The sequence below is a fragment of the Pongo abelii genome, chromosome 12, assembly GCF_028885655.2.
Source record: "Pongo abelii isolate AG06213 chromosome 12, NHGRI_mPonAbe1-v2.0_pri, whole genome shotgun sequence".
Lineage (NCBI taxonomy): Eukaryota > Metazoa > Chordata > Mammalia > Primates > Hominidae > Pongo > Pongo abelii.
In genome coordinates, this window is record NC_071997.2 from 67,719,346 (window position 1) to 67,745,750 (window position 26,405).

General features: G+C 39.8%; 1 protein-coding gene and 1 pseudogene across 5 annotated transcripts in view; one reads left to right on the forward strand and one right to left on the reverse strand.

Annotated features, from left to right (window-relative positions):
* Window positions 1–26,405, forward strand: part of SERTAD2 (SERTA domain containing 2) — a 119,496-nt gene that overhangs the window by 65,981 nt on the left and 27,110 nt on the right. The window contains exon 1 of one of the 5 annotated variants that reach the window (XM_054545557.1): window positions 15,752–15,816. The exons of 2 other annotated variants lie outside the window; for them this stretch is intronic. In XM_054545557.1, the coding sequence (XP_054401532.1) occupies window positions 15,758–15,816 (59 nt within the window). In that variant the 5' untranslated portion in view covers window positions 15,752–15,757. Of the gene's footprint in view, window positions 1–15,751; window positions 15,817–18,172; window positions 18,312–26,405 lie in introns of those variants that run through there. 2 more of the 5 variants (XM_054545570.1, XM_054545559.2) reach the window with 2 other exon arrangements.
* LOC129057686 (small ribosomal subunit protein eS10-like) lies at window positions 18,956–19,512 on the reverse strand (annotated as a pseudogene).

The following is a 26,405-nucleotide window of genomic DNA, read 5'->3' on the forward strand; positions in this document are numbered from 1 at the left end:
TACTCTCCATCCCCACCTCCTTATCCTATAAAGAGTATAGGACTTTCTGGCTGCACAGAAAGTATTATTGTAGGTATAGGATTGTCAAAAATTTCCCATGTTCTCATGTTTTTTAAGCCAACTGGCATACTAGGTAGTATTGCAATCCTGATACATTATCCTTGAATGTTCTTTCCCATTTCTCTATCTGGCAAACCTTTATTTGCTTAAGACCAAGTCCCATTGTAAAATGAGTTGTATTATACATGTAAAGCACTATCAATAAAAGGAAAAATTGATAAATTAGACAGTCAAAGTTTAAAAGTTTGCTCTAGGAAAGACCATGTTAAGAGGATGAAAAGACAAACTACAGACTTGGGGAAAAAATATTTGCAAACCATGTATCTGACAACTAAGATATATAAAGAACACTGGAAACTCAACTGTAAAAAAATCATAGAATCAAATTTAAAAATGGGTAAAAGGCATGAAGAAACATTTCACCAAAGAGGATATACAAGTGCAAAAAGATGTTCAACATTATTAGGGGAATGCATTTTAAAACCACAAGATACAAACACACCTCGGAAAGACTAAAATAAAAAATAGTGAAAACACCAAGTACTGATGAGGATATGGAGAATCTAGTTCACAGGCACATTTGCTGGTGGGAATGTAAAATATTGCAGGCACTCTGGAAAACAGCTCGGCGGTTTCTTTAAAAACTGTGCATGTCACTACCACATGACCCAGCAATTGCACACTTGGGCATTTATTCCAGAGAAATGAAAACTTAAATTCATACAAAAACCTATATACACAAGTGTTAGTAGCAACTTTATTTATAATAGCCCCAAACTGTAAACAACCCAGATGTCCTTCAGTGAGTAGGTGGTTAAACAAACTATGGTACTTTCAGCACTACTCAGCAATGAAAAGGAACGGGCTAATGATTCATTCTACCACTTGGACGAATTATGCTGAGTGAAAAAAAGCCAATCCCAAAAGTTTCACACTGTATGATTCCATGTATGTAACATTTTTGAAATGACAAAAATCGTAGAAATGGTGAACAGATTAGTGGTTTCCAGGAGGTAAGGAAGGTGGGGAGTGGGGAGTGCAAGGGAGGGAAGTGGATATGGCTATAAAAAGGCAACACAAGGGATTTGTGTGATGGCAATGTTCTGTATCTTGTCTCTATCAGTGGCAACATCTTGTGCCATACTTTTGCAAGATAGCACCCTTGGGGGAAACCGGATAAAGGGGACATAGTGTCTCTCAGGATTGTGTCTTCCAACTGCATATGAAAATACAATTATCTCAAAAACAAAGTTTACTTAAAACATCATGAGCCCTTAAAACTCCACTGGACTGTGAACTCCTTGAGGGAAAGTATTTTATTTATTCAGCAGCTGATACAGTGCTGACTTGTAGAAGATGTTTGAAAAGTGTCTGTGGGTTGCCTTAGGTGAGAGAGGCTAACCATTTGAATGTAGCCATATTAAGCACCCATAACTGACAGTACATCTCCAAATGAAGGGCAACTCTCTGCTGACCCATTCATTTAAAAACTGTCTACTGAGCATCTACTTTATAGTAGGCATTGTTCTGAGTGCTGGTGTCTTAATTCAGGCTGCTATAACAAATTAGCACAGACTGGATGGCTTAAACAGCAAATATTTCTTATGGTTCTGGAGGCTGGAAGTCTGGGATCAGGGTGCCAACATGGTTGGGCTCTTGGTGAAGGCCCTCTTCATGGTTATATCTTTATATGGCCTTTCCTTGGTTTGAGCATATACACAGAGAGGGAGAGATCCCCTGTCTCTCTTTTTCTCCAAGGGCACTAACCTCTGTCATGGGGACCCCACTCTATGACCTCATCTAAACCTAATTACCTGCCAAAGGCCCCACCTCCAAATACCATCACACTGGGGATTAAGGCTTCAACGATGAATTTGAGAACATAAACATTGAGACCATAGCAGCTAAAAATATAGTAGTGAACAAAATCAGGGGGAAATGCCCTGGCTTTCAGGGACCTTACAGTTTAACTGAGCAGAAGACAATGAATATAATACATAAATGATGCAATATGTTAGGAAGTAATAAGTGCTATGGAAAAAAATTTTAATGCAGTGTTTACGGGTTAAGGATATAGAAAGGCATGCAAGAGTGGGTGGTTGCAATTTTAAACAGTTTGAAGAATATCATTTGAACAAAGGCTTGAAGAAAGTGAGAGAGAAAACCATGCGGATATACGGGGGAAGAAAGTTCCAGGCAGAAGGAATAACCATTGTAAAGCTTTGAGGCAGAAATGTGTCTAGCATGTTCAAAGACTAGTGAGCAGGTAAAGCCAGTGTTGGTGAAACAAGATGTATGACGGAGAATAGTTTGGTGAGAGGTTAGAGGGACAGTGAGAATATAGAACATTGAGAGCCTTTTGGCTTCTCCTTTAAGTGGAATGATGGGGGCCATTGGAGGATTGGAGGAGTGGAGAGGTGGCATGATCTGACTTCCATTTGGAAAAGAATCACTCTATAGCCGGGCGTGGTGGTGGGCACCTGTAATCCCAGCTAACTGGGAGGCTGAGACAGGAGAATTGCTTGAATCCGGGAGGTGGAGGTTGCAGTGAGTCAAGATCACGCCACTGCACTCCAGCCTGGGCAAAAACAATGAAACTCCCATCTCAAAAAAAAAAGAAAGAAAACAATCACTCTGACTGCTGTGTTGAGAACAGACAGTAGGAGAACAAAGGTGGAAGTAAGGAAGTGTACTTCAGAAACTATTTCAGTATTCAAGGTCCAAGAGGTGATGGTGATTGGGACTGGGGTAGTAGCACTAGAGTTGTGAGAATTTCCTGACAGATTAGATGTAAGAAATCAATGATGGGTCCAAGGCTTTGCAGCTGAGGACTTGGACAAATCGTGTTGCCATTAACTGAGTTGGAAAAAAAATGCAGGGGGATGGCTTTGAGGGGAAGTTGAGGAGTGCATATTGTTGAGACATCTATATGGAGATGTTGAATAGGCAGTTGGAGATTTGAGACTGGACTTCAGAGGCGAGGAATACAGGCAGGAGATACAAATTTGGAAGTTGACAATATTTATATGGTATGTAAAGCCATAAAACTAGATTAGATCTCCAAGGGAGGAGCATGTTGAAGAAGCCCAAGGGTTGAGCCCCAGGTACCCTTTAGAGTTTTAAAGGCCAAGGAGAGGGAGAAGAACTTACTAAGAGAAACTGAGAGGCGTGGCCAGTGAAAGAGGAAGAAAAATCAGGAGTGTAGGGTCCTGGAAGCCAAGTAAACAGAGTGTTTCCTGGAGGAGGGAGTGGTCACCTGATCAACTGTGTAGGTCATCTCAGGTAAGGTGTGAGAAATGATCATTGAATTTAGCAATGTAGAGACAACTGGGACCTCCACACATCAGAGGGAAAGAATTTTAGCCATTAAATGAATGTATGGCTCATTACAAGAACATTAATTACGTTTTAAAAGATTTGTTTTAAAAAGCTACTTTTCACTTCCTCAAAAAGGTAAGCATAGAATTACAATATGATCCAGCAATTCCACTTCTAGGTATATACCCCAAAGAATTGAAAGCAGAAACTCAGATAATCATATGCCAGTGTTCACAGCAGCATTATTCACAATAGCCAAAAGGTGGAAACAACCTAAATGTCCATCAACAGAGACTGGATAAACAACATGTGGTATGTACATACAATAGAATATTAGCCTTAAAAAAGAATGAAATTCTGATACTGGGTACACCATGTGTGAACCTGGAAAATAAACTAAGTGAAATAAATCATGCACAAAATAACAGAATTCTACTCACGTCAGGTGCCTAAAATAGTCAAATTCATAAAGACAACATAGAATAGCTGAGGAATAGAATAGCCTCCTTACCAGAGGCTGAGGGTAGGAGAGAATGGAGAATCATCGTTTAACAGGTATACCATTTCTTCTTGGGGCAATGAAAAAGTTCTGGAAATGGATAATGGTGATGGTTGTGCAATATTGTGAAGGAACTTAATTGTGCACTTTAAAAAGGTTAGAATGGTAAATGTAAGTGCCACAATTAATTTTTGTTTTGTTTTGTTTTGTTTTGTTTTTTTGAGACGGAGTCTCGCTCTGTCGCCCAGGCTGGAGTGCAGTGGCATGATCTCGGCTCACTGCAACTTCCGCCTCCCGGGTTCAGGCGATTCTCCTGCCTCAGCCTCCTGAGTAGCTGGGATTACAGACGCACACCGCCACACCCTGCTAATTTTTTTGTATTTTAGTAGAGACGGGGTTTCACAGTGTTGCCCAGGCTGGTCTCGAACTCCTGAGCTCAGGCAATCTGCCTGCCTCGGCCTCCCAAAGTGCACAATATTTTTTAAATAAAGCATAGGACGCAGGTAAAACACTATCTCAAGGGAAATTTATAACATATATTAGAATTAAAATCAACAAATAAGCAAAAGCAAAGCTATCTTTTACGTATTGCTGACCTGAAAACTAAGTTTGCTTTAGGCATCATCTATGACTTGGCTTTCCTTGTAGATCCTTTTGTACATGTTTGTTATACTCATTTCTTAAAGGCTCAAGCTTTAGCCATCACAGTTAAAGAAAACGGTATCCCCTTATACAGGTCATCATCAGAAGGGCAGGAGAAAAGTCAGCTACTGCAGAGTGATCCAACTACTTACAATTTTAATGGAGTGTATCTTTTAAATAACATATTTTATTTATCTGTATACTCTCATTCAGGAAAACTGTTCTCTCTCTCATATAATGGTTTTTGAAAAGAATGTTCCCTGAATGCACATGTAAATAATTTCTTTGCTAAAACCAGCATTTCTGATAATTCCACAGAACTCATAGTGAGAAAACCTTGAGTACTGGAAGGTTTTGTGGTGCAGCATATTTAATAACCGTGACAACTCAAGAATTTTAAGCAGACTCGCCTCCTTGTCTGGGATCTGTCGGCAGCATTGTGTCTCTACTGGCAAGCCCCTCAATGTACTGTTTCAGCCAAAACCGTGCTAATGATGGTCTACCAAATTTTTACTTGGTATTTTAAAGTCTCAATATTCTCAGGATTTAGAAAATACTTTCCCCCATCCTTTCAAAAGCTGCCACTCTGAAATACATAGCATTTTTTTTAAAAAAGTCTAAAATTGCTTTACAGCCTTGATAAAACAAAGACTGGTGTGTTGATGTGGCTGCTTTTGTATGATTTCCGAGGTGAATTTAGATGACTGGAAGATAGATGGGTGCCAGATGCAGTTTGACATAGATTCAGGCAGCTGCTCCTGGGCTAGGTTTCATTAGCTGGTAAGTGCTCCAGCAGAAGCAGCAGAGCGAGGCCCCAAATGCCAAAATGACAGTGAGAACAGTGGAACAATACAATATTCACCAAGTGATTTTAATCTCGAAGATTAAATGTCACCCAATCAGTTTCCAGGTCTTAAAAAACCAACTTGTATGAAACCATTAGAGGGCCCAAGTCTTTGTTCACCAGAAGAAACAAGTTTTACTGTTTTTGAACGGGGAGGGTGGTTAGTTTTAAAACACCAAAAAAAAAAAGTTTTAAACCCATGTTGGTAATATACAAATAAAAATCTTGTCAACCCCCAACACCCACACCACAGTAAAAGAAGTTCATTCACTATTGCAACCGGGCAGATAGGCAGATTCCTCAATAAAAGGAACCAATGTTTGTTTGTTTATCTATCTTTCTTAAAATGAAAGTCTTGGATGGGCTTCACAAGCCTCTTCCAGCTTAAATGCCCTCCCTCCCCCACCACGACCACACCCATTCTTCTCCAAAGAAAGACAGAAGTCTTAACACAGAGAGAGCATACTTCTTTGTTTTTGAGACCTTATGGTCTGCATAGCTATTGGTGGGTAAATAAGTACCCAACCACATAATTGTGAACTTAAAAAAAAAGTTCCTATAAAGGATTTTTGCTCTCACTACTTGTGGTGTCATAAGTAATTATGAAACTGATTCCAGAATTCTCCATACTTGATTTCAACTCACGTGTTTTCTCAACTGAGAAAGGGGACCTTTATTTAGTGTATTATTTACACTTACTAAACTTATCTTTGCTTTTCTGAAGAGAGTGTAATGATCTAACCTGTAAGTGATGCAACCATTTCATGTGAGGTAATTGTTTTTCACTAAAATTAACCCAAAATAAATAATTGATTGGACACGTACCTATTTGAAAACTGTAAATCTAACTAGTCTCTGCTTTTCTTCTTTAGTTTTAGGAAGCCAGTGCATCACAGTAGCTCTGAAGCATTACAGAGTATTTTTTCCCTCTAAATGTGTGTGTGCTCAGCTCTCTTAATAACAATGGGAGTTGTATATGTACTCAAAGAACAGTTTCCATTGCATTTTAGTATTTTGCTTAGTAATAATATCGTAATGCTACTTTTTTTTTGGTCTGCAGAATGATTAAAGATTTGGAAATAAGCTCTGGTTGAATTAGAAACACTCTATGTTCAAAAGCAAATTATAATGTTAACTAATGGCCATGTGATGCCCTACCAAGTTTGAATATATTCTGGGCTTGAAGATATTGCATACATGCTCTCCGAAAGTTGAATTTCCTTGGGGCAGAGCTACCCATCTCTGAATTTACATTTGAATTACAGGGAATAACATCTTAGGTGCCATGGTTTGACTTCATCTAAATCTTTGAGAAATGTTTCATAGTAATCAAAGCTTCTCCTTCTCTTCATTTTTCCCTTCCTTCCTTTATGGGTCTAGCACTGACAGCTTGACCACGTTGACCTAAATATTAAGACCTTTTTTTTGTTTCACTGTACCCACTACTCACAAGGGCTATGCTAGCAAACCTCGTTGATGAGAGGTGAGTATTGCGTTAATGAAGAGTCGTTAGGTTCAGCACACTCAGTTTGGGTGAACCTAATTAGACTCAGATTGTATTTCTCTTGAACAGCTTTTAAAAGCCTTTTTTTCTTTTTTTGAGACAGAATCTCGCTCTGTTGCCCATGCTGGAGTACAGTGGCACAATTTCGGCTCACTGCAACCCCCATCTCCCAGGTTCAGGTGATTTTCCTGCCTCAGCCTCCCGAGTAGCTGGGATTATAGGCGCCCGCCACCACACTTGGCTAAATTTTGTATTTTTAGTAGAAATTAGGTTTCACCATGTTGGCCAGGCCGGTCTCGAACTCCTGTCCTCAAGTGGTCCGTCCGCCTCGGCCTCCCAAAGTGCTGGAATTACAGACGTGAGCCACCCCGCCCAGCCCCTTTCTAGCCTTTCTTTATCCCTGAATTTACATAATTCCTCTGCTCCATTTTGCTTCATTTCTACCAGGTATCTGGTCCTTCTTTATCTTCAAGAGATGTTGTGAGAAGACAGTGAAAAAGGAAAAGGTGGTGAAAAGAGCATTGGGTTCCAAGTCCAAAGTCCAGAAGGTTGCCTCCCTGCCAGTGAGAGCCGGAGCCCTGTCTTCCTCACAGGGTGGCTGGGAGGGGTAAAGGAGCATATGGAGATTCTTGGAGAAAAGCGCTATATGCAGAAGTCCAAGATGCCATTGTGGTTATTACTATTAATTACCAACCAAATCCAAAGCCATTTCAATTGCTAATCATTTGATATTTTAATTCATTTTTTTCTACCTTAAAGTTATAAATGTAAGCCACAGTCTCTTACCACTTATGGACTACTTACCACTCTATTAACTCTCAGTGCTGTATCTATTCCCCCAGTTCTCCCATCCTGTTTTATTTTTTGTTGTTGTTGTTGTTGTTTTGTTTGTTTGTTTGTTTTTTGAGATGAGATCTTGCTATGCTGCCCAGGCTGCTCTCAAACCTCCCTCCTCAGCCTCCCAAATAGCTGGGATTACAGGTGTGCACCACTGCACCCAGCTCATTACTGGCATTTTTTAATGTAGAAAAAAAAAGTGCTGTAACCCAGTTATAGCAATGAAAGTAGGAAGAAGCATGCTGATTGCTCCTGTTACTTGAGTTATAAAGCCATTGAAGAAAGTAGCTGGTCTTTCCTAGACTTTATTATGTTTTCCCATCAGAATATAACTAAAGCAAAGGGACAAGAGGAGGGAATCTCAGAAAATTAACAATCCAGAGGTTTGACACTCTTAGTAATTTGTGAGAGAGTCTTTTCTTAAGCTTAGCCTAAAGCCTGGCACAGTGGACATTCGGTAAATGTTAGATGAAGAAAAAAACAGGGGTATTGGTTTTATATTAAATTGCAGTGGCAGAGGTACATTTTGAATGCTAGTCAGATGATGAGATTCATTCAATAAAAATATATTTCTCCTATACTCCAGTCTGACCTAATGCCTTAAATGAGTGGAGCTTCATCTGATCTCTCGTGTACAGTGCGCACCACAAAGCCTCTGTAGGATTTGTCCCAGTTGGCAGCAGTGACGAGGCCTGCTGGGGACAAACCAGGGAGCTCTCCATCCAGCGCCAGTGACCACCAGCACAGTATTGAATTTGATGAGCATTATGTTATTAAATAATTATTAGCAAAAATAGCTACTGTTGTTTATCATTTTCAGAGGCTGCACTAACCTTTCTACATACATTATCTCATTTAATTCTCACAGTAACACCACACTGCAGGTTCTGGGTCTACCCCCTTTTTACAGATGAGGAAATTGAAGCTTAAGCAAGTTGCTGAAAGTCAACCAACCAACACATGGTCAAGCTAGAAGTTGAAACCCTGTCTATCCCAGGACTGTTTGACTCCACAGTCAGTGTTTGCAGGCATGTCAGAAAATGTTGCCCATAGTTTGCTAAGTTACATGTTAAGTAGTCTCAAAATACTCTTTGTTTTGCTTCTCTGGTTTCTTTGCAAAAGAACTGACAGGTTCTAATGGTATAAAATGGTATAAAAGCGGCCAAACTCATGGAGACTTTTTTCTTTTTTTTTTTTTTGTTTTACTGTTAATGTAGAAAAGATGATTTCTGATGAAGGGTGCCTTTACTTCAGTCTCGTAGCACAGGCTCTCCCTCAGGTGGGAGGGTGAGTCAGAGGTGGATGACTCTGCTTTGCTGGAGTTATTTGCAGTGTGTGACAGGGACAGAAAGTGTGAATGCATGCAGCCTCACATCTGATGGGTACATCCCTAAGCTGCACAACTGTGGCAGCCTCAGATGAATCATGGCATTTTAGGATCCGCATGTGTCGTCAACATACGTGGGTTGAATTAGCATGGAAGCATAGTAGTACTCTAGAAACACAAATAAAAGTAAAACACGCCATTGAAATACCTGCAGTTTTTCACATAGAAACCAAATGCTTGTGAAATCACTATATTTTGAGCTTTTTGTTTTTAGAGCTAATGCTTTTGTTTACTAGATAAGACCATCTTAGCATTTTCTATTTAAGTGTTTAAAATTCAGTCATAAAATTTCACTCTAAGCTAAAGCTGTTTATAGTAACTTAGGCTGTATGTGGGTGTATTAAGAAGGAAAAATAGAATATATTTCTAAAAAGATATATTAAAGTTTTTCTGGTTCATGCTGCTTGATTGATGATAGATAGATGATTGATTGCTAGGTAGATAGATAGATAGATAGATCACCATAAGTTTGTTTCCATCTGAGTTTGTTTTTAGAAATGTGCCTTGGCAAAGAATCTTCTTTAGACAGTTAAGTGATATTTACAGTAATATAAATTAGAAAATGAAAACCAGATCTTGAAGTAGAAGATATGGATTCCAGTCTGGGCTTTGCTGCTTGGTGGTTGTGGCATCTTGAGAAAGTTTTCTCTGAGCCTCGCTCAGTTCCTCAGGTGTAAAACAGAATAGTAGCTGGTGCTTAGGGTCTTGGGGATGGGGAACAAATAAGATGATGATGTCAACGTGCTTTATAATCTGTAAATGCTATACAGTTTTTTAAAGTACTGTAATTATCCAAGTTTAAAATTATCCACAGCCAGCAGATGGACTGATCTGTCACCATTCTTCATCCATGAAGGTGATAATGTTTATTTTGGTCTCCTAAACAACACAGGTTTTTTTTGTTTGTTTTTTTACACATTTATTGAGCTCTTATGATTTGTGAGGACTTCCTTCACATCAGCAGAATTTATATGTAGATTTGTAATGCCTTTGTTTACACAGACTTGTTATTTATATAGCATACCAACTTTCTGTACATGTGAATTTTATAGACACTTGAAGTTTATCTCTTTAAGTACCTAAACTTGTTTAACATAAGCTTGTTCAATAAAAATCTTTCTTTATGTCATTTTTGTTGTTGATGTTATTATTATATTTTTTCCATAGACAGCATTGAGCAATGCTACATTTTCATCATGATTCAGGATCATTTAGATTGCTAAAATATTCTGTGAAATAGATTCCTTTAGGGTGGAGCTAGTAAGGGACATGGTGCTATTTACCCTTACTTTAGATGGTCCTAGATCAGTAAATTTTTTGAATTATTGAATCAGTTTTGGTTTTTGTTTTTAATTAAAAGAGATAGGGTCTTTCTATGTTGCCCAGGAATGGTCTCGAACCCCTGGGCTCAAGCAGTCCACCCACCTGTGCCTCCCAAAGTGCTAGGATTACAGGCGTGAGCCACCATGCCCAGCCAAATCAATGTTTTTATAATCCCTCCCTTCTATTCTAGTTGTTAGCTGTCTTTTTCTTTTTTCTACTCTAATGCACTTGCCTCTTTTAATTCTTTCTCCCTTCTAAATTTCTAAATTTTCATTTACAATCTGTGGTTTGGTAAAAAGGCCAGATATATTTTAATCTTTAAGATTAAATAGGCACTTAGGTAATACATGTTAATGTATGAGGTTTGGTATATGTGCTTTGTTATATCTTATTTTTGTTGAAGGATTTATTTTTGCTTATTTTGTAAGTTCCAAGTAACGAGCTTTCTCTGGATGAATTGTTTTACACACCAACATTTACAACCTGCATCAATTTCACCAGTTATACTTTTTTTTTTTTTGAGGCGGAGTCTCGCTCTGTCACCCAGGCTGGAGTGCAGTGGCGTGATCTCAGCTCACTGCAACCTCCACCTCCCAGGTTCAAGTGATTTTCCTGCCTCACCCTCCCAAGTAGCTGGGACTACAGGTGCATGCCACCATGCCCAACTAATTATGTGTATTTTTAGTAGAGATGGGGTTTCACCATGTTGGCCAGGCTGGCCTCGAACTCCTGACCTCAAGTGATCCACCGCCTTGGCCTCCTGAAGTGCTGGATTACAAGCATGAGCCACCACACCTGGCCAATCACCAGTTATACTTATATAGCTCTTTATTAATTTCAAAGTGCTTGTGTATACTTTGCCTACCTTGATCTCCACAAAATCATGAGACGGGCAAGACATATTTCAATATTTTACAGATAAGAAAGCTAAGGCATAGTTGGAGGTTATTCAGAAGATCTTAACTAGGGATTGCAGCTGAATCTCCCAGGGAAGTTTGTTCACCTGTACATACCAGGGTATCCCAATTCCATGGGTCTGGGGCAGAACTCAGGTACGTCTATTTTGGAAAAAGATCCCAAATGATTCTAATGTGCATAGCTTTCCCAGACCTTTTTCTCTGTCCCCTCATCCCCCACCTCTGCTTCCACTGAGAACTGCTAGGTTAAAGTTTTTATCACCAGTAAGTGGTTTATTAAGATGCTTTCACCTGCAGGTTACAGAAAAGCCAACAAACAGTGGCTTAAATCTGATTTTCAGTGGTTCCACAATCAGCTGGTGTGGTGGTCAGAGTAATGCTCCCTGTATGTTACTTTACGTGGTAAAAGAGACTTTGCAAATGTAATTAAGGTTCTTGAAATGGGGAGATCATCATTATCTGGCTGGGCTCCGTGTAATTACAGAGGTCCTTATAAGAGTGGGGCAGGAGCATCAAATGCAGAAGAAGAAGGTGGGATGACAGAAGCAAGGGTTGGAATTATGTGCTCTGAAGATGCAGGAAGGGGTTATGAGCCAAGGAATGAATGCAAGGCAGCCTGTAGAAGCTGGAAAAGACAATGAAGGAGGGCCTCCCCTGAAGCCTCTGGAAGAATGCAGCCCTCTCAAAACCTTGATTTTTAGACTTCTGACCTCCAGAACTATATGAGAATAAATTTGTGTCATTTTCACCCACTAAGGTTATAATTTGTTACAGCAACAATAGGAAACCAGCACAACTGGGAAGTATAAAATGCAGATTCTTAAGCCCCTCCCACAGAGATAAAGTTTGAGTAGAGTGGGTGAGGTTTGGGGAGCTGTGTTTAAACTAGTCCTTAGGTGATTTAGTGGACTGTGGTTTCTGGCCCGTTGGCCCGCATCTACAGAGTTACAAAATAACCACAAGGCCATTTACTGTTTCCCTCAGATGTCTAGAGCCTCCCAGCATGGCAGGGGTGGGAGTGGGGGTGTCATCAAGGACCCAGGCCCCACCTGGACCTCTGCTCTACTCCCCTCAATGTGTTGGGCTTTTACCTTATCCCTTATTTTTGTTTTGGGTTTTTTGTTCTTTTGAGACAAGTTCTCGCTCTGTCACCTACCCTATCCCCTTTTTTTGTTTGTTTTTGGGTTTTTTTTTTTTTTGAGACAAAGTCTCACTTTGTCACCCAGGTTGGAGGGCAGTGGTGTGATGATAGCTTACTGCAGCCCCAACCTCCTGGGCTTCCCACCTCAACCTCCCAAGTAGCTGGGACTACAGGTGCACACCACCACACCTGGCTAATTTTTAAAAGTTATTTTTAGTAGAGATGAGGTCTTGCTATATTGCCCAGGCTGGTCTTGAACTCCTGGGCTCAAGTGATCCTCCTGCCCTTGGCCTCCCAAAGCGCTGGGATTATGGGCGTGAGCCACCGCCCCCAGCCTTACACTTATTCTTGTTATATCATGGTCACAGACGGCTACCAGAAAGAAGATTCCTTCCCAGAACTTCCAGAAGACTTCCCCTTACACCTGACTAGCCAGAACTGCAGCACCTGGCCATCTCCAGCTGCACAGGAGGCTGGACAGCAAGAAACCTCACATGGTATCTCAAAACATTATTCTGTCTCCCTTCTCCTCCTGGGAAACACGTGCACCCCTCCAACATCACTTACCTTTCATCTGTCTGTTGTCTCCCTCCTCCAACATGGCTGTTCAGTGTCAGGTTCTTGTACCTTTTAAAATTATCTCAGGCTGGTGGCTCACTCCTGTAATCCCAGCACTTTGGGAGTCCTAAGGCAGGAAGATCGCTTAAAACCAGGAGTTTGAGACCAGTCTGGGCAACAAAGCGAGACCCCTGTCTCTATAAAAAATTAAAATAATAAAATGGCTCCTGTCATTTTGGAAAAAAGAAAGCACTTAATTTACTTAATCTTTACAACTCCATGGGACGATCAATTTCCTTTTTTTTTTTTTTTGAGATAGATTCTCACTCTGTTGCCCAGGCTGGAGTGCTGCAACCTCCGCCTCCTGGTTTCAAGTGATTCTCGTGTCTCAGCCTCCCGAGTAGCTGGGATTACAGGCACTTGCCCCCACGCCCAGCTAATTTTTTGTATTTTTAGTAAAGACAGGGTTTCACTGTGTTAGCTAGGATGGTCTCAATCTCCTGACCGCGTGATCCGCCTGCCTTAGCTTCCCTAAGTGCTGGGATTACAGGCGTGAGCCACTGCACCCGGCCTCAAATGTCATTTTCTTATCAAGGTACATTCAACCACCTCTTTAAAATTGCAGCCCTGCCCCACACATACACACTCAAGCACACATTACCCATCCTTTTTTCCTGCTTTATTTTTCCTATAACACTTAATCTCTAATAATTTATTCCACTTTCTCCCACCATCCTGAATGTAAGATCCGGGAAAACAGGGATTTTGTGTTTTGTTTGCAGCCATATTCCAGCTCCTAAAACTAGGATATGGTTAGGCTGGGTGCAGTGGCTCATGGCTCTAATCGTAGCACTTTGGAAGGCTGAGGAGGGCGGATCACCTGAGGTCAGGAGTTCGAGACTAGCTTGGCCAACATGGTGAAACTCCGTCCCTACTAAAAATACAAAAATTTGCCTGGCACGATGGTGCATGCCTGTAATCCCAGCTACTCGGAAGGTTGAGGCAGGAGGATTGCCTGAACCCGGGAGGCAGAGGCTACAGTGAGCCAAGATTGTGCCATTGCACTCCAGCCTGGATGACAAGAGTGAAACTCCGTCTCAAAAAAAAAAAAAACCACTAGGACATAGTAAGCATTCAATAAATTTTTGTTGGGCTGGACGTGATGGCTCACACCTGTAATCCTGGCACTTTGGGAGGCCGAAGCAAGCAGATCGCTTGAACCCAGGAGACTGAGGCTTCAGTGAGCTTGATCATGCCACTACTCCAGCCTGAGAGTTAGAATAAGACCCTGTCTCAAATAAATAAATAAATAAATAAATAAATAGATAGATAGATAGATAGATAGATAATTGTTGAATGAACACATTCTTTATGCATGGTTCCGATTAGGTCTATGGGGCAAATTTCTAGAAATGACCACATTACAGGATATAGAAATTTTAGAAGGTTCTTGATACACATCTCCAAAACCCTGTCTTTCCCAAGGTTAAATCAATTTATACTCACATCAGTAGCTGTGACACAACCTGTCCACTGTACCCTCACATTGTTATCAGCTTTAAAACAACTTTAGCTAGTTTAGTATATAAAAATTACAGTTCTTTTAAATTTGCATTGCTTTTTCATGCATTGCTTCCCTTGATAATGATTAGTTTGGGTCCTTTGCTCATTTATAAAATTTTGTTTTAGTGTTTTCTAATTTAGTATTGATGGTTTTCTAATTGATTCATAAGACCTCTTTAGATTATAAAGTTACAAGTCTTTGTTACCTGTGTTGCAGTTATTTTTCCTAGTTTGTCATTTAAAAAAAATTTTTGCTTATGGTGCTTTTTGTTATATAGTTTTTGTTAATGTAGTCAGTTTTATCTTCATGGCCCTTTTGCTTTATGTTTGGAAAGGTCTTATCTACCTCTAAGATAAATTATTCATCTGTAATTTCTTTTAGTTCTCTTATGTTTTTTAATGTTATTTTTTAATCTCTGGTGTTTTATCATATTGTATGAGGCAAGGACTTAATGTTTGTTTTTCCTCCCTAAATAATAAACCGTTCATTGCACATGCCTCCCTTACCTCACTTATAAGAATGTGTCTTTAGTGTATACTAAATCTTTTTACTGAAGTCTGTTTCAAGTGTTTCAATTCAGATTCATTTATATTTTTCTTTTGCCAGAATCCAACTCTTATTGTTTTTAAATATATTTTAATATCCTTTTTTTAATTTTTATTTCATTTTTTCCTCATTTGTTGGTTTGTCTAAGTAAATGTTCGAATCATTCAGTAAAGTTCAAGAATAAATGGGGAGTTAACTTCCTAAAGTGAAAACCACGTCATGCCATTCTCCCATGGAAGATCTCTTAATGACTTCAGAATATAAAGGCCACACTCAGTGTTGCCTCCAAGACCTTCCTAGACGTGCCCCAGCCAAACTCTCTAGTATTATGTATTGCTACTCCCTGCCTGAAATTTACACTTCAGATCTGTACCCACATCACATGCTATTTCTCACCTCCCTATCTTTGTTCATCCTGTTCCATCTGCCTTTAATGACCTTGACTAATGACCTTGACTAATTCCTGTTTACCCTAAAATCCACTTCCTGGCCTCATCCCACACTGGCCAGGCTCTGTGGCCACTCCTGCATGTCCATTGTCATCCTGTGCATGTCTCTTACACCCACCACATAACCCATTGCATCACAATGATGAGTTAATCTTCCACCTGAACTGGATGGGAGCATCTCTTGTTCATTTTGTATTTCTAGGACCTACCATGCTACCTGTCATACAGTAAGTCATGTGGATGGATTAGAGGAGAGTATTCGAGACTGGAAATTGGGAGACAGATTGTTGCCATAATCAAAGTGAAAGATAACTAGAGTATTGACTAGGGCAGCAGTGGGAGAAATGGGACATATATGGAAAATAAGAGAGAAGATTGACAGGGCTTTGTGTCTGAATGAATGTGAGGATAAGAGAGATGGAAGATGCTTTGAATCTGAGATTTCCAACGGAGACTCCAGGTGGATGTTGTGCCTTAACCATATTTAGGCATTTGGGAAGTAGGGGGCAATTTAAGGAGAATATGATTAGGACAACTTTAGATGTGCTGTGAGTTGGAGATGCCTTTACGATACCAAGTGGAGATGTCTGATAGGCAACGGGACATGAATAGGTTAATTATATGCTTTTATCATTCAGACCAGGACCTTTTCAAAATTGACACAGGGTGCTATTAATAATTATGCCAGGATAACAAGATGAACCAGGAATGACCCTTATAAACTGGGTTGCATAGTCTTCCTATATAAAAAGGTCACATCTGGAGCTCAGAGAGAAAGGTCTGGAATGTAGTTAATGATTTGTGAGTCATTAGCATGTAGGTGCTCTGAGAATGGGTGAGATTGCCTAGGGAGAGTTTCTAGGATAAGAAGAGAAAAGGGGCAAGACAAAACCATAGGGAATACTAATATTTACATAGTTAATTAGGTAACTGGGATTATTAACTGGGAAATTGTTTTTCAAAACACTTATATTCCTAAATTTTTCTGAGGATTTTAATATCCTAATCAACCATTCCCGTGTCTGCTCCCAACCTGGTCGTGAACCATGGCCATCTCCATCCTGCCCCCACCACAGTACTTTACCCTTCTCTGGCCCTCTCTGCAGCCGGAAGTTGTTGTTGCTTTTTAAGTTTAAAACTACAGGTTTATAGGGAGGGCAGAGGAAGAGGAGCCAACAAAGGAAACTACAAGTGGCCAAGGAGACAAGAACCAGGAGACTACAGTTCAACTTGGAGGAAACCTTTTGAGGTGGTCAGTAATGTCAGATGCTACAGAAAGGCTAAGTAGTATGAGGAGCTGTGAAGTGTCCATTGGCCATGCCATTTAGGGGTCACTGTTGCCCGTTTGTGGGATGGTCAATAGAGTTGTCCTGCAGTAGGCAGAGGAAGCAGGAAGAAAAATAAAGCTGTAGATAGACAGAAGTAGCTACCAGCGGCATTCCTGCAGCATTAAACATGGGGAGGATTGATTCCTGTTTTAAAAGTGAAGATAGAATACAGTGAATCTGTAATTTATTGATTGCAACAAGGAGCCAGTAGCAAGGGCAAGGCTGAATGTACAAGAGAGGGAAGAAATACCAATCTTCAGTCATATTGAAGCTTTTTTGCTCAGTCTCATTCCCTTGTGAGTAGTACCTGTGCTGTGTTATAGTTGAATGCCACCAGTCTGTTCTAATAGGTGTCACTTTGACTTTAAAGACTACCATCTAAATGTCTTTCTGTTTGGTTGGCTTGGGATCTAGATTGTTCTTCCTCTTTTTCTGAAGACTCAAGATGGGAACCTTTGAAGAGAATATAAATTTGTCTTCTAGTTGCATTGATTTGCTGACCACTGGTAAAGTGCTGATAACCCATTAATCTAGATATACGGGTTAATGTGATGTATCCTTGTTGATAGATTTAGAAACATATACTGCATGTGAACCTACTCCTTTAGTACATATATGTGTGTCTCTCCATGGTGTCATGTGTATTAGGTGGAAAAGTGAGTTTTTACACCAAAACTTGTTTTTATCTTGAGAGGTTCCATTAAGAAAAAAGATGTTAAAATACAAACTGTTCTGTTTTCTGATTTGCTATCTCATAGTAAGCAGTTAGTTGTAAGATTAACTTCCTCAGAGGAAAGAAGGCAAGGACACCAGCAAAAGGAAAAGAAATGTTTAATTGCTCTGCGAAGGCCCCAACATGCTCTGAAAAGTAAAGATTTCAGGCTTAATGTGCATGGAACAAAAGGCCGTTGTGAGCTGTGTACAAGAGTTGGTGAGAGTTTGTGTTCTGCCCCTTTTTTCTGTGGGAGTTATTTCCTGTTGTTGACTAAAGTTCTTTATTTAGAACCACCTAGCTTCAGAATGCCTGCTAGCTTGCAGAAAAGTGTGTACTTAAAACATAGGCTTATTTCATGACAATCTCTTTGAAAAAAAAGTCACACTACACATGCACTGAAACATCATGTTCCCAAAGGTCAAGATCCCAATAAGAAGAGACATAAGAAGGAGCTGCAATGCGTTTGGTGTAGCACTTGGTGGTCACCTGAACACCTAGTGAAGGATATTTTATGGGGAAACTGTGTTTCTATTTTTTGCTTAAAAAGAAAAAAAAGCCAAAACCAAGATTTCACTTTTTAGTGCTGAGTTCTTTGTCATTTTAAGGAAGTAACAAGAAGCCTTCCATATTTTGTGAGGAAGATTTATCCTTGTTAGCATGATAGAAGTTCGCCTGGCAGGTAAGAAATACACCCAAAACAGGCTTTAAACCACTTATTCTCTTATACTTGAGTGATGAGCTGGGCTTCCTATTGAAGAACTTTAGGTTGATTTAGCATTATCATTGGATTTTACAGTCTAATATTGAGAGCGAGAAGGATAATATATCAGAACGAATGAGAAGAATAAATTGTTTATTACTGAAATAATGGGGAATAAATGAATATTTGCAAACAAATATTGTCCAATATTAACAGGTGCTAGAAGTTGTAGGAAAAAAAATCTTACATGGTTCTACTTCATGGGAACCATAAGGAAGAAAGAAGAGAAAATGTATTTCTTTAACTTACTATATTCTGAAACAATGAAATAATTAGAATACATTTATTTGCTTTTGATACTTTGATACTTTTTAAAAAGACATCTCCTGTGTGTCTCTCCCTGATTCTATTACCCTCCTCCTGTTACCAGAGGTAACTACTTTCTTGAATTTTTAAATCTATTTTCTATAATTGCATACATATATATATGTAAACCATATATACAGTGTTTTGCATGTTTAAAAATATGTTATATAAATGGTGTTGTATATATTTTATAACTTGCTTTATTTTAGTCAATATTTGTTTTTGAGATAAAGCTTTATATTTTGAGATCAACACACAATACATGGTACCTTTAGTTCTTTTTTTTTTTTTATTTTAAGTTTTTTTGGCTGTAAGTTTATTCAATGTAAAATAATCCTCTCCAATTTTACTGAGGTGGCTGACCACGTCCACGACCAAACCCACCTCTAAACTGGAATTCAGTTGCTGACCCAGCCCCAGCCTTGGCTTTCTTGTTGGCATCAGGGGGCACAGCACTCCGCCTCTGTCTGCCTCCCTTCTTGTGAGTCTTGCAGGTTGCTCACCCCCGAGACCTTTAGGCTGAGGCCTGCCAGCCTCTGGATGGCTGTGGCGTAGGGTGGCAGGCACAATCTCCGGGGGCAGATGAAGGTACCAGTAGAAATGTCTCCAGGCAAACTGTTCCTTCATGCAGCCTCAGGACTTGAGAGACTGCATGGCTTTCATGACATGAAGATTGGGCACATTCTTGTCTGCCAGCTCTGGGTGCTTAAGCATGTGGACATCCTTCTTTGCCACCATGACTCCCTTCTCAAAAAGGAGTTCATAAACGGCAATCTGGTTCTTCTTAGGCATCAACATCTCCGTGGCTGTAGGGTCTGGGGCCAGGGCTGGAAAGACCTTTAGTTCTTTTTAACCACTGTAGTTTTCAAAGGTATCGTCTTGATCTTTCGGGTTACTTACAATATTTTGCTATTACAAGCAATACTGCCACAAAGATTCTTCTCCTATGTCTCCATGGGGATAAAAACAAGAGTCTCTCTAGATTCTAGACTTAGCCCTTCTCATCCAGAATTCCTCGAGGGAATTAAGCCCCAATCTCTTAAGGTATCTTTGTAGGGTAATGAATTAACTTCTGTAAGTCTGGAATCATTCAAGTGTTGAGCTGGAGCTGGAGATTGATAGCCACTCCTAAGAATGAATGTGCTAATCTCTTCCTAATTCTTGAGTTCAGTTGGGAGGCTCGAAATCAGCCATGGTGTGGGTATTTATACCACAGAAATCAGCAAATGCTACAAATAAAAGCTTCCTTCCCTATCCCCCTAGCTGGTTGTTAAACATTTGCTAGCACATCACAGATTTTAACTTTATACCATCCTTGGGAGAACTGAGGAAACAGTCACTTGAATCCTTTTCTGTAGAGCTTATTTTTCGATATGAGAAAGACTGTATGTGGCAGGGTGTGTGCATCTCCAACTTTACTAGACAGTGCCTAATTAGGCTGGGCATGGTGGCTCAGGCTTATAATCCCAGCACTTTGGGAGGCTGAGGCAGGAGGATTATTTGAGCCTAGGAGTTCGAGACCAGCCTGGGCAACATAGTGAGACCCCATCTCTACAAAAACCCATAAAAATTAGCTGGGCATGATGATGTGCACCTGTGGTCCCAGCTATTTGGGAGTCTCAGAGGATCGCTTGAGCCCGGGACGACAAGGCTGCAGTGAGCCGTGTTGGCACCATTGCACTCCAGCCTGGGCAACAGAGCAAGACTGTCACAGAAACAACAAACAAACAAAGAAAATGCCTAATTATCTCCAAAGTGGTCATACCAAATTATATACCCACAAGTTTTATGAGAGTTCCTTTTTATCTGCCTTCTCATCAGTATTTGATATTGGTATACATACAAAACTTTGATTTTTATCAATTTGATAGCTATGAAATATCTCTTTATAATTTGCATTTTTCTTTTTTTGTAGAAATGAGGGTCTAGCTGTGTTGCCCAGGCTGGTCTTGAACTCCTGGCCTCAAGTGTCCTGCCACCTCAGCCTCCCAAAGTGCTGGGATTAGTGGCATGTCCACTGACACAACCTGATTTGCATTTTTCTTTTTACTGATGAAGTTGAGTGCCTATTCCTGTGTTCATTGGACATTTTAGTTTCCTCACCCATTTTTCTATTGGATTTATATGTCTTTTAAAAGATTGATTCAGAGGAGTTCTTTGTTAATTCTGAATACTAATCTTTTGTTGATTCTATTTCTATGAATCACATATATCATTTGACAATCTTTAGCTTGCCTTTAACTTGTTTGTAGTGTATTTTATGTAAGAGATGTTTAATTTTAGTGTAATCAAAGCTATTGATATTTTTCTTTATGGTTTGTTCATTGGGTGTTTTGTTTCTTAAATAGTCAGAGTCCCTGCAGGAAACAGAATTCCACTGAAATGATTCAACTAAAGAGACACTAGTGAAGGGACATTTTACAGAGGTATGACAAAAGTTGACGCACAGAAGACAAATAACTGTAGGAAGCTGTTACTATCCTTAAGCCTAAAGGGGAAAGGGGAGGAAATGGTGTTGCTAGAACCTAGTGGGAGTTGGCATCCTGGAGAAGGGGCCACCTGGCAGAAGCTGTAGTTGTGGAGGGATGTGTACTTGCAGGTGAGGGCCCAAAGCAGGAAGGAGCAGGGAAGAAGTACCCCAGCTTCTCCACCTTCTGACCCATTGATCTCCTTCTGGTACCTTCTTTGTCTGAATCCAGTTGGAAGCTAGTGAGCAAAGGAACTTGGGTGAGGTGGTCCCTAGATGTCAACATTTCAAGGCATGGAGCCAAGCAGAGGCAAGTGGAGAATGAATCTCAGATGAACTATAATCAGCACACTTTCCTTATCCTAAAGCCATAAACATATTTTCATATATTATATTCTCTCCCAAAAGTTTGAAATTTTGTTTTACCTATTTAGATTTTAGTCTACCTGAAATATATTTTTTTGTAAATATTAGGCACCTAATTTATTTTTCATACGGGTAATCAGGTGGCCCTGAGCTATTTATTTATAATTTTTTTGAGACAGTCTCGCTCTGTCACCCAGGCTGGAGTGCAGTGGTACCAACATAGCTCACTGCAGCCTCGACCTCCTGGACTCAAGTGATCCTCCACCTCAGCCTCCTGAGAAGCTGGGACCACTATGCTCAGCTAAATTGTGGGTTTTGTTTTGTTTTGTTTCTTTTTGAGATGGAGTCTCCCTCTGTTGCCCAGGCTGGAGTGCAGTGGTGCAATCTTGGCTCACTGCAACCTATGCCTCCCAGGTTCAAGTGATTCTCCTGCCTCAGCCTCCCAAGTAGTTGGGATTACAGGAGCCCGCCAGCACGCCTGGCTAATTTTTTTTGTATGTTTAGTAGAGATTGGGTTTCACTATGTTGGCCAGGCTGGTCTCGAACTCCTGACCCCGTTATCCGCCTGCCTCGGCCTCCCAGAGTGCTGGGATTATAGGCATGAGCCACTGCGCCTGGCCTGCTCATCTAATTTTTAAAATTTTTGTAGAGACAGGGTCTCTTCATGTTGCCCAGGCAGGGTTCAGGCGATCCTTCTGCCTCAGCCTCCTGAAGTGCTGCGATTATAGGCGTGAGCCATCGTGCCCGGCCCTGAGCTACTTATTGAATTCTTTCCTTACTGATCTGTAATTTCACTTCAGTCATGTATTACACTTCCATATATATGTGGTTCTGAACTCTCAATTCTGTTCCATTGATCTATTTATCTGTATCTATGTCAACTCTACTCTGTTCTAATTACTAGAGCTTTATAATAAGCTCTGATAGGACATGTCCCCCATCTTGTTCCTTAAGCTTATTACAACTGTGTTTGGCCCTTTTCTATTTCAGATTAATTTTAGGATTCATTTGCCAAGTTCCATTGAAGGAAAATATGGGATTTAAATTGCATGTAATTTGTTGATAAGTTTGGGGGAGAATCTGTATGTATATAGTATTGAGTATTCTTGTCCATTAAATGGTATGACCCCCCATTAATTTTTATCTTTTCATCTAATAAACTTTTGGAAAGGTGTTTGTTTTCTCACTTTTCATTTTTGACTGTAATGAGAACATAGTAATTCTGGAATCTTTATTCTCATTGCTGTTAATTTTTATTAAAACTAAAAGCATGATGTCTCACAGTTTTAAAGGGGCAACAAATCAGAATGGATTGAAAATCAGTATCTGATTAATTAAAAATTTTTTCTACCTTTTTGTAATTTGGGCTTTAGTTTCTTAAAGGAAGCTAAACAGAAATTATGTTGAAATTATCAATATGATTCCCACAAAAACGATTTTTCTGTAGCCCTGTACTGGATTGTGCTGCACTCTGTGTAAAGAGGCCAAATGAATAGCTCTGCACTCATAGTGAGGGAATCTGGCACTTTTTAAGTGAGATTTTTGACTTGTTGTGACTCTTTCAGATGTATGTTTTCTTTTAAATGAATCATCTTTAAATATATGCATTGTCTGAGCAAGTTCAGGATTGTAAAGTGTACATTTAATTGTAACAGAACAGAACAGCAGTGGGCGTCTGTGCTACAGATGATATTCTTAGGGTATTTGCTGCCATCCACTCTCCTTTCTAAATTTGGTGTTACAGATTCAACTTCTGTTTTTAAAAAGGGAAGTTGCAGATAGATCATTCACACTATTATTTTCTCCTTAAAGCCAGCTTCTCCGCCCATGTAAGGAGTTTCCTATAACCTAAACAAGACTTCTCCAAGAAAACCACTTTGAAACAAATATTACTTAGCAAGATTAAATCTTTTGTTCAATATTTAAAGTATATTTTTGAAAAAACAATTGACTACTTAAACAAGTGTACCTAATGTGGTGTTGGTGTCTGAGCTGCTTGCTTTATTTTCTTCCTACTTGAATTTACTCTGCATTTCTGAAATTTTAGATATAAAAATTTAAAAACTAAAAACAAAAACAAAAGAGAAAGAAAACAAAAATTATGCATTTTATTTTATTTTCATTCATTCTTTAATTTGTTTTGAGTCAGCTCTGTTGCCTAGGCTGGAGTGCAGTGGTGCGATCTCAGCTCACTGCAACCTCTGCCTCCTGGACTCAAGCAATTCTCATGCCTCAGCCTCCCGAGTAGCTGGGAATACAGGCATGTGCCACCATGCCCAGCTAATTTTTTTGTATTTTTAGTAGAGATGGGGTTTTTTCCATGTTTGCCAGGCTGGTCTCGAACTCCTGGCCTCAAGTGACCTGCCCACCTCAGCCTCCCAAGGTGCTGGGGTTACAAGCATGAACTACCATGCCTGGCTATAAATTTTAAATTTTGTGTGTGTGTGTATATATATATATATATTCCAATTTAAAGCAAAAGACTAGTATTATTAGACAGGTTGGATAATTTTGAAAACGTCTTGTTTATTCTGGCAACAGGTCTTTAAAAGACAATTCTACATTAGCAACTAAAAGGTAAAGCCTACGCAGTCTTGGCAAGTGTTACCTCTCCCCTAGAAAACTAATAAAAATTCATGTGGCAAAGGGCCGATTCATTTTTAGTTGTATATTGTGTTTACACTTAAACTGTATCCTCTGTTCACGTTTATTTTCTAATGATGCCTCATAGCCTAAACTTGGAGGCATTTGTTGGGCACCTATTCACATTAAAGTCTTGATTTTTTTTTTTAACTTCTCTAAGTAGAATTTTTATAGCTGAGACTTCAAAAAATGGTTTAAATATATTATTTACATTACAAAATTCACCATACTTAGAAGTCCTCTTTACTTATGAGGCTTAAAGTTACTCAATCCTAGATAGTTTCTACAATAGATATAAGAATATGTAAACCAAAAGATAGAATTTAGTCTAGCCAATCATATAAATTTGCTTGATTTTAAAACATAAAAACATTTAGCATTAGAGTAATACTTTGGAAAAAAAATATTTTTCTTGTCATCACTTTGCAATTTTTTCCTCAGAATTAATATAAAATTCTTAACTACTGTCATATTTTTGTATTCCATGAACAAAAGGGCGTGAAGGTGACAGTGTTGAATGCTCATTTGAACCATTCAGGTAGCCATTGGACAATTTGGATAGATAAGTCTTTTTTTTTTTTTTTTTTTTTTTTTTTGACAGAGTTTAACTCTTGTTGCCCAGGCTGGAGTGCAATGGCGCGATCTCGGCTCACTGCAACCTCTGCCTCCCGGGTTCAAGAGATTCTCCTGTCTCAGCCTCCTGAGCAGCAGGGATTACAGGCACCCACCACTATGCCTGGCTAATTTTTACTATTTTTAGTAGAGATGGTTTTTTTTTTTATTTATCTTCAGGTTGATGGCCTAAGCATATATTTTGGTTTTCTTCAACCCCTATCTGGCTTTTTTATTTAACCTAAAAATCAAATGCTGCTGTGTTTTAAAATGTTATTTGACTGATACTTTTCATTCTTAAAGTAAGTAGGCAGAGAAGAATCTTCATTAAAAAGTACAGAATGGTGAGATTCTGGCAATAATTTGGTGTTTATCTGCAAGGTTGTTCCCCATGTAATGATCCTGTTAAAATTAACTCTTAACAGTACATACTTCATGAGGGAAATTTTAGCAGGAAAGATTAACCTCTTGAGTTTATGAAGCTGCTGTAAGTGCTTCAGCATTCCTCATTGGTCCACTTATCGAGTGATCCTTATTGAATGCCTCCTGTGTCAGGCAGTGCTGTAGAGGCTAGAGACAGGGTGGTAAACAAGAATGACCGTGTTATGAACCTTACTGGAAATGAGTGAGGGGCTAGAGGATATGATGAGTTTTATTTCTTTTTTGTTGTGGTGGTTGTGGATTGTTAATTCTGTGGGATAAAATATGGTGCTAACAAGGCTAAGGATAGGCAGGGTTGGAGTTTTTTGTATAAGAAATAGAATTGTTATTCCATGACCCGTGTAGAGAGATGGAGCTAAGCAGCACGCAGTTCCTGGCCCAGCACTACCCTCCTGTTCATCTCTGCACGTTGACTCTGTATTTCCTGGCTCTGCACCATCTGCTGTTTCTGAGGAGTATATGGTCTTCTCAAGACGCTCAGCACTCCTGGCTTCCACAGAATGCTTCAATGAATGTTAGATCCAGACTTTCTTTGACCCTGGGGTCAGCTTGATAAAGAGTTCCATTGGTAGGTCCTTCTCAGATCCTTTGTTTAGTCCTCTATGAGATGTGGGTAGTAGTACCTGCCCTGCCTATGGCACAGGGAAGGTATTATGAAGAGCAAACAAGTGGATCCATATGAAAGCACCTTGTGGCCGGGCGCGGTGGCTCATGCCTCTAATCCCAGCACTTTGGGAGGGCGAGACAGGCAGATCACCTGAAGTTGGGAGTTCGAGACCAGCCTGACCAACATGGAGCAACCCCGTCTCTACAGAAATACAAAATTAACCAGGTGTGGTGGTGCATGCCTGTAATCCCAGCTACTTGGGAGGCTGAGGCAGGAGAATCACTTGAACCCAGGAGGCGGAGGTTGCAGTGAGCTGAGATTGTGCCATTGCACTCCAGCCTGGGCAACAAGAGCAAGACTCCGTCTCAAAAAAAAAAAAAAAAAGAAAGCCCCTTGTAAATTGCCCTGCTGCTATACAAACTTAGGGGGTAGGGGTATTCCCAATCTCACAGCTGGGTGACTTGAACCCTAAGGGGTAACAAATCTAGAAGAATATGGATAGAACTGCTCAAGTCCATCTTCTGGACTTAAAAAATTAATTCAAAGAACATATTGAAGAGAGCACATTATC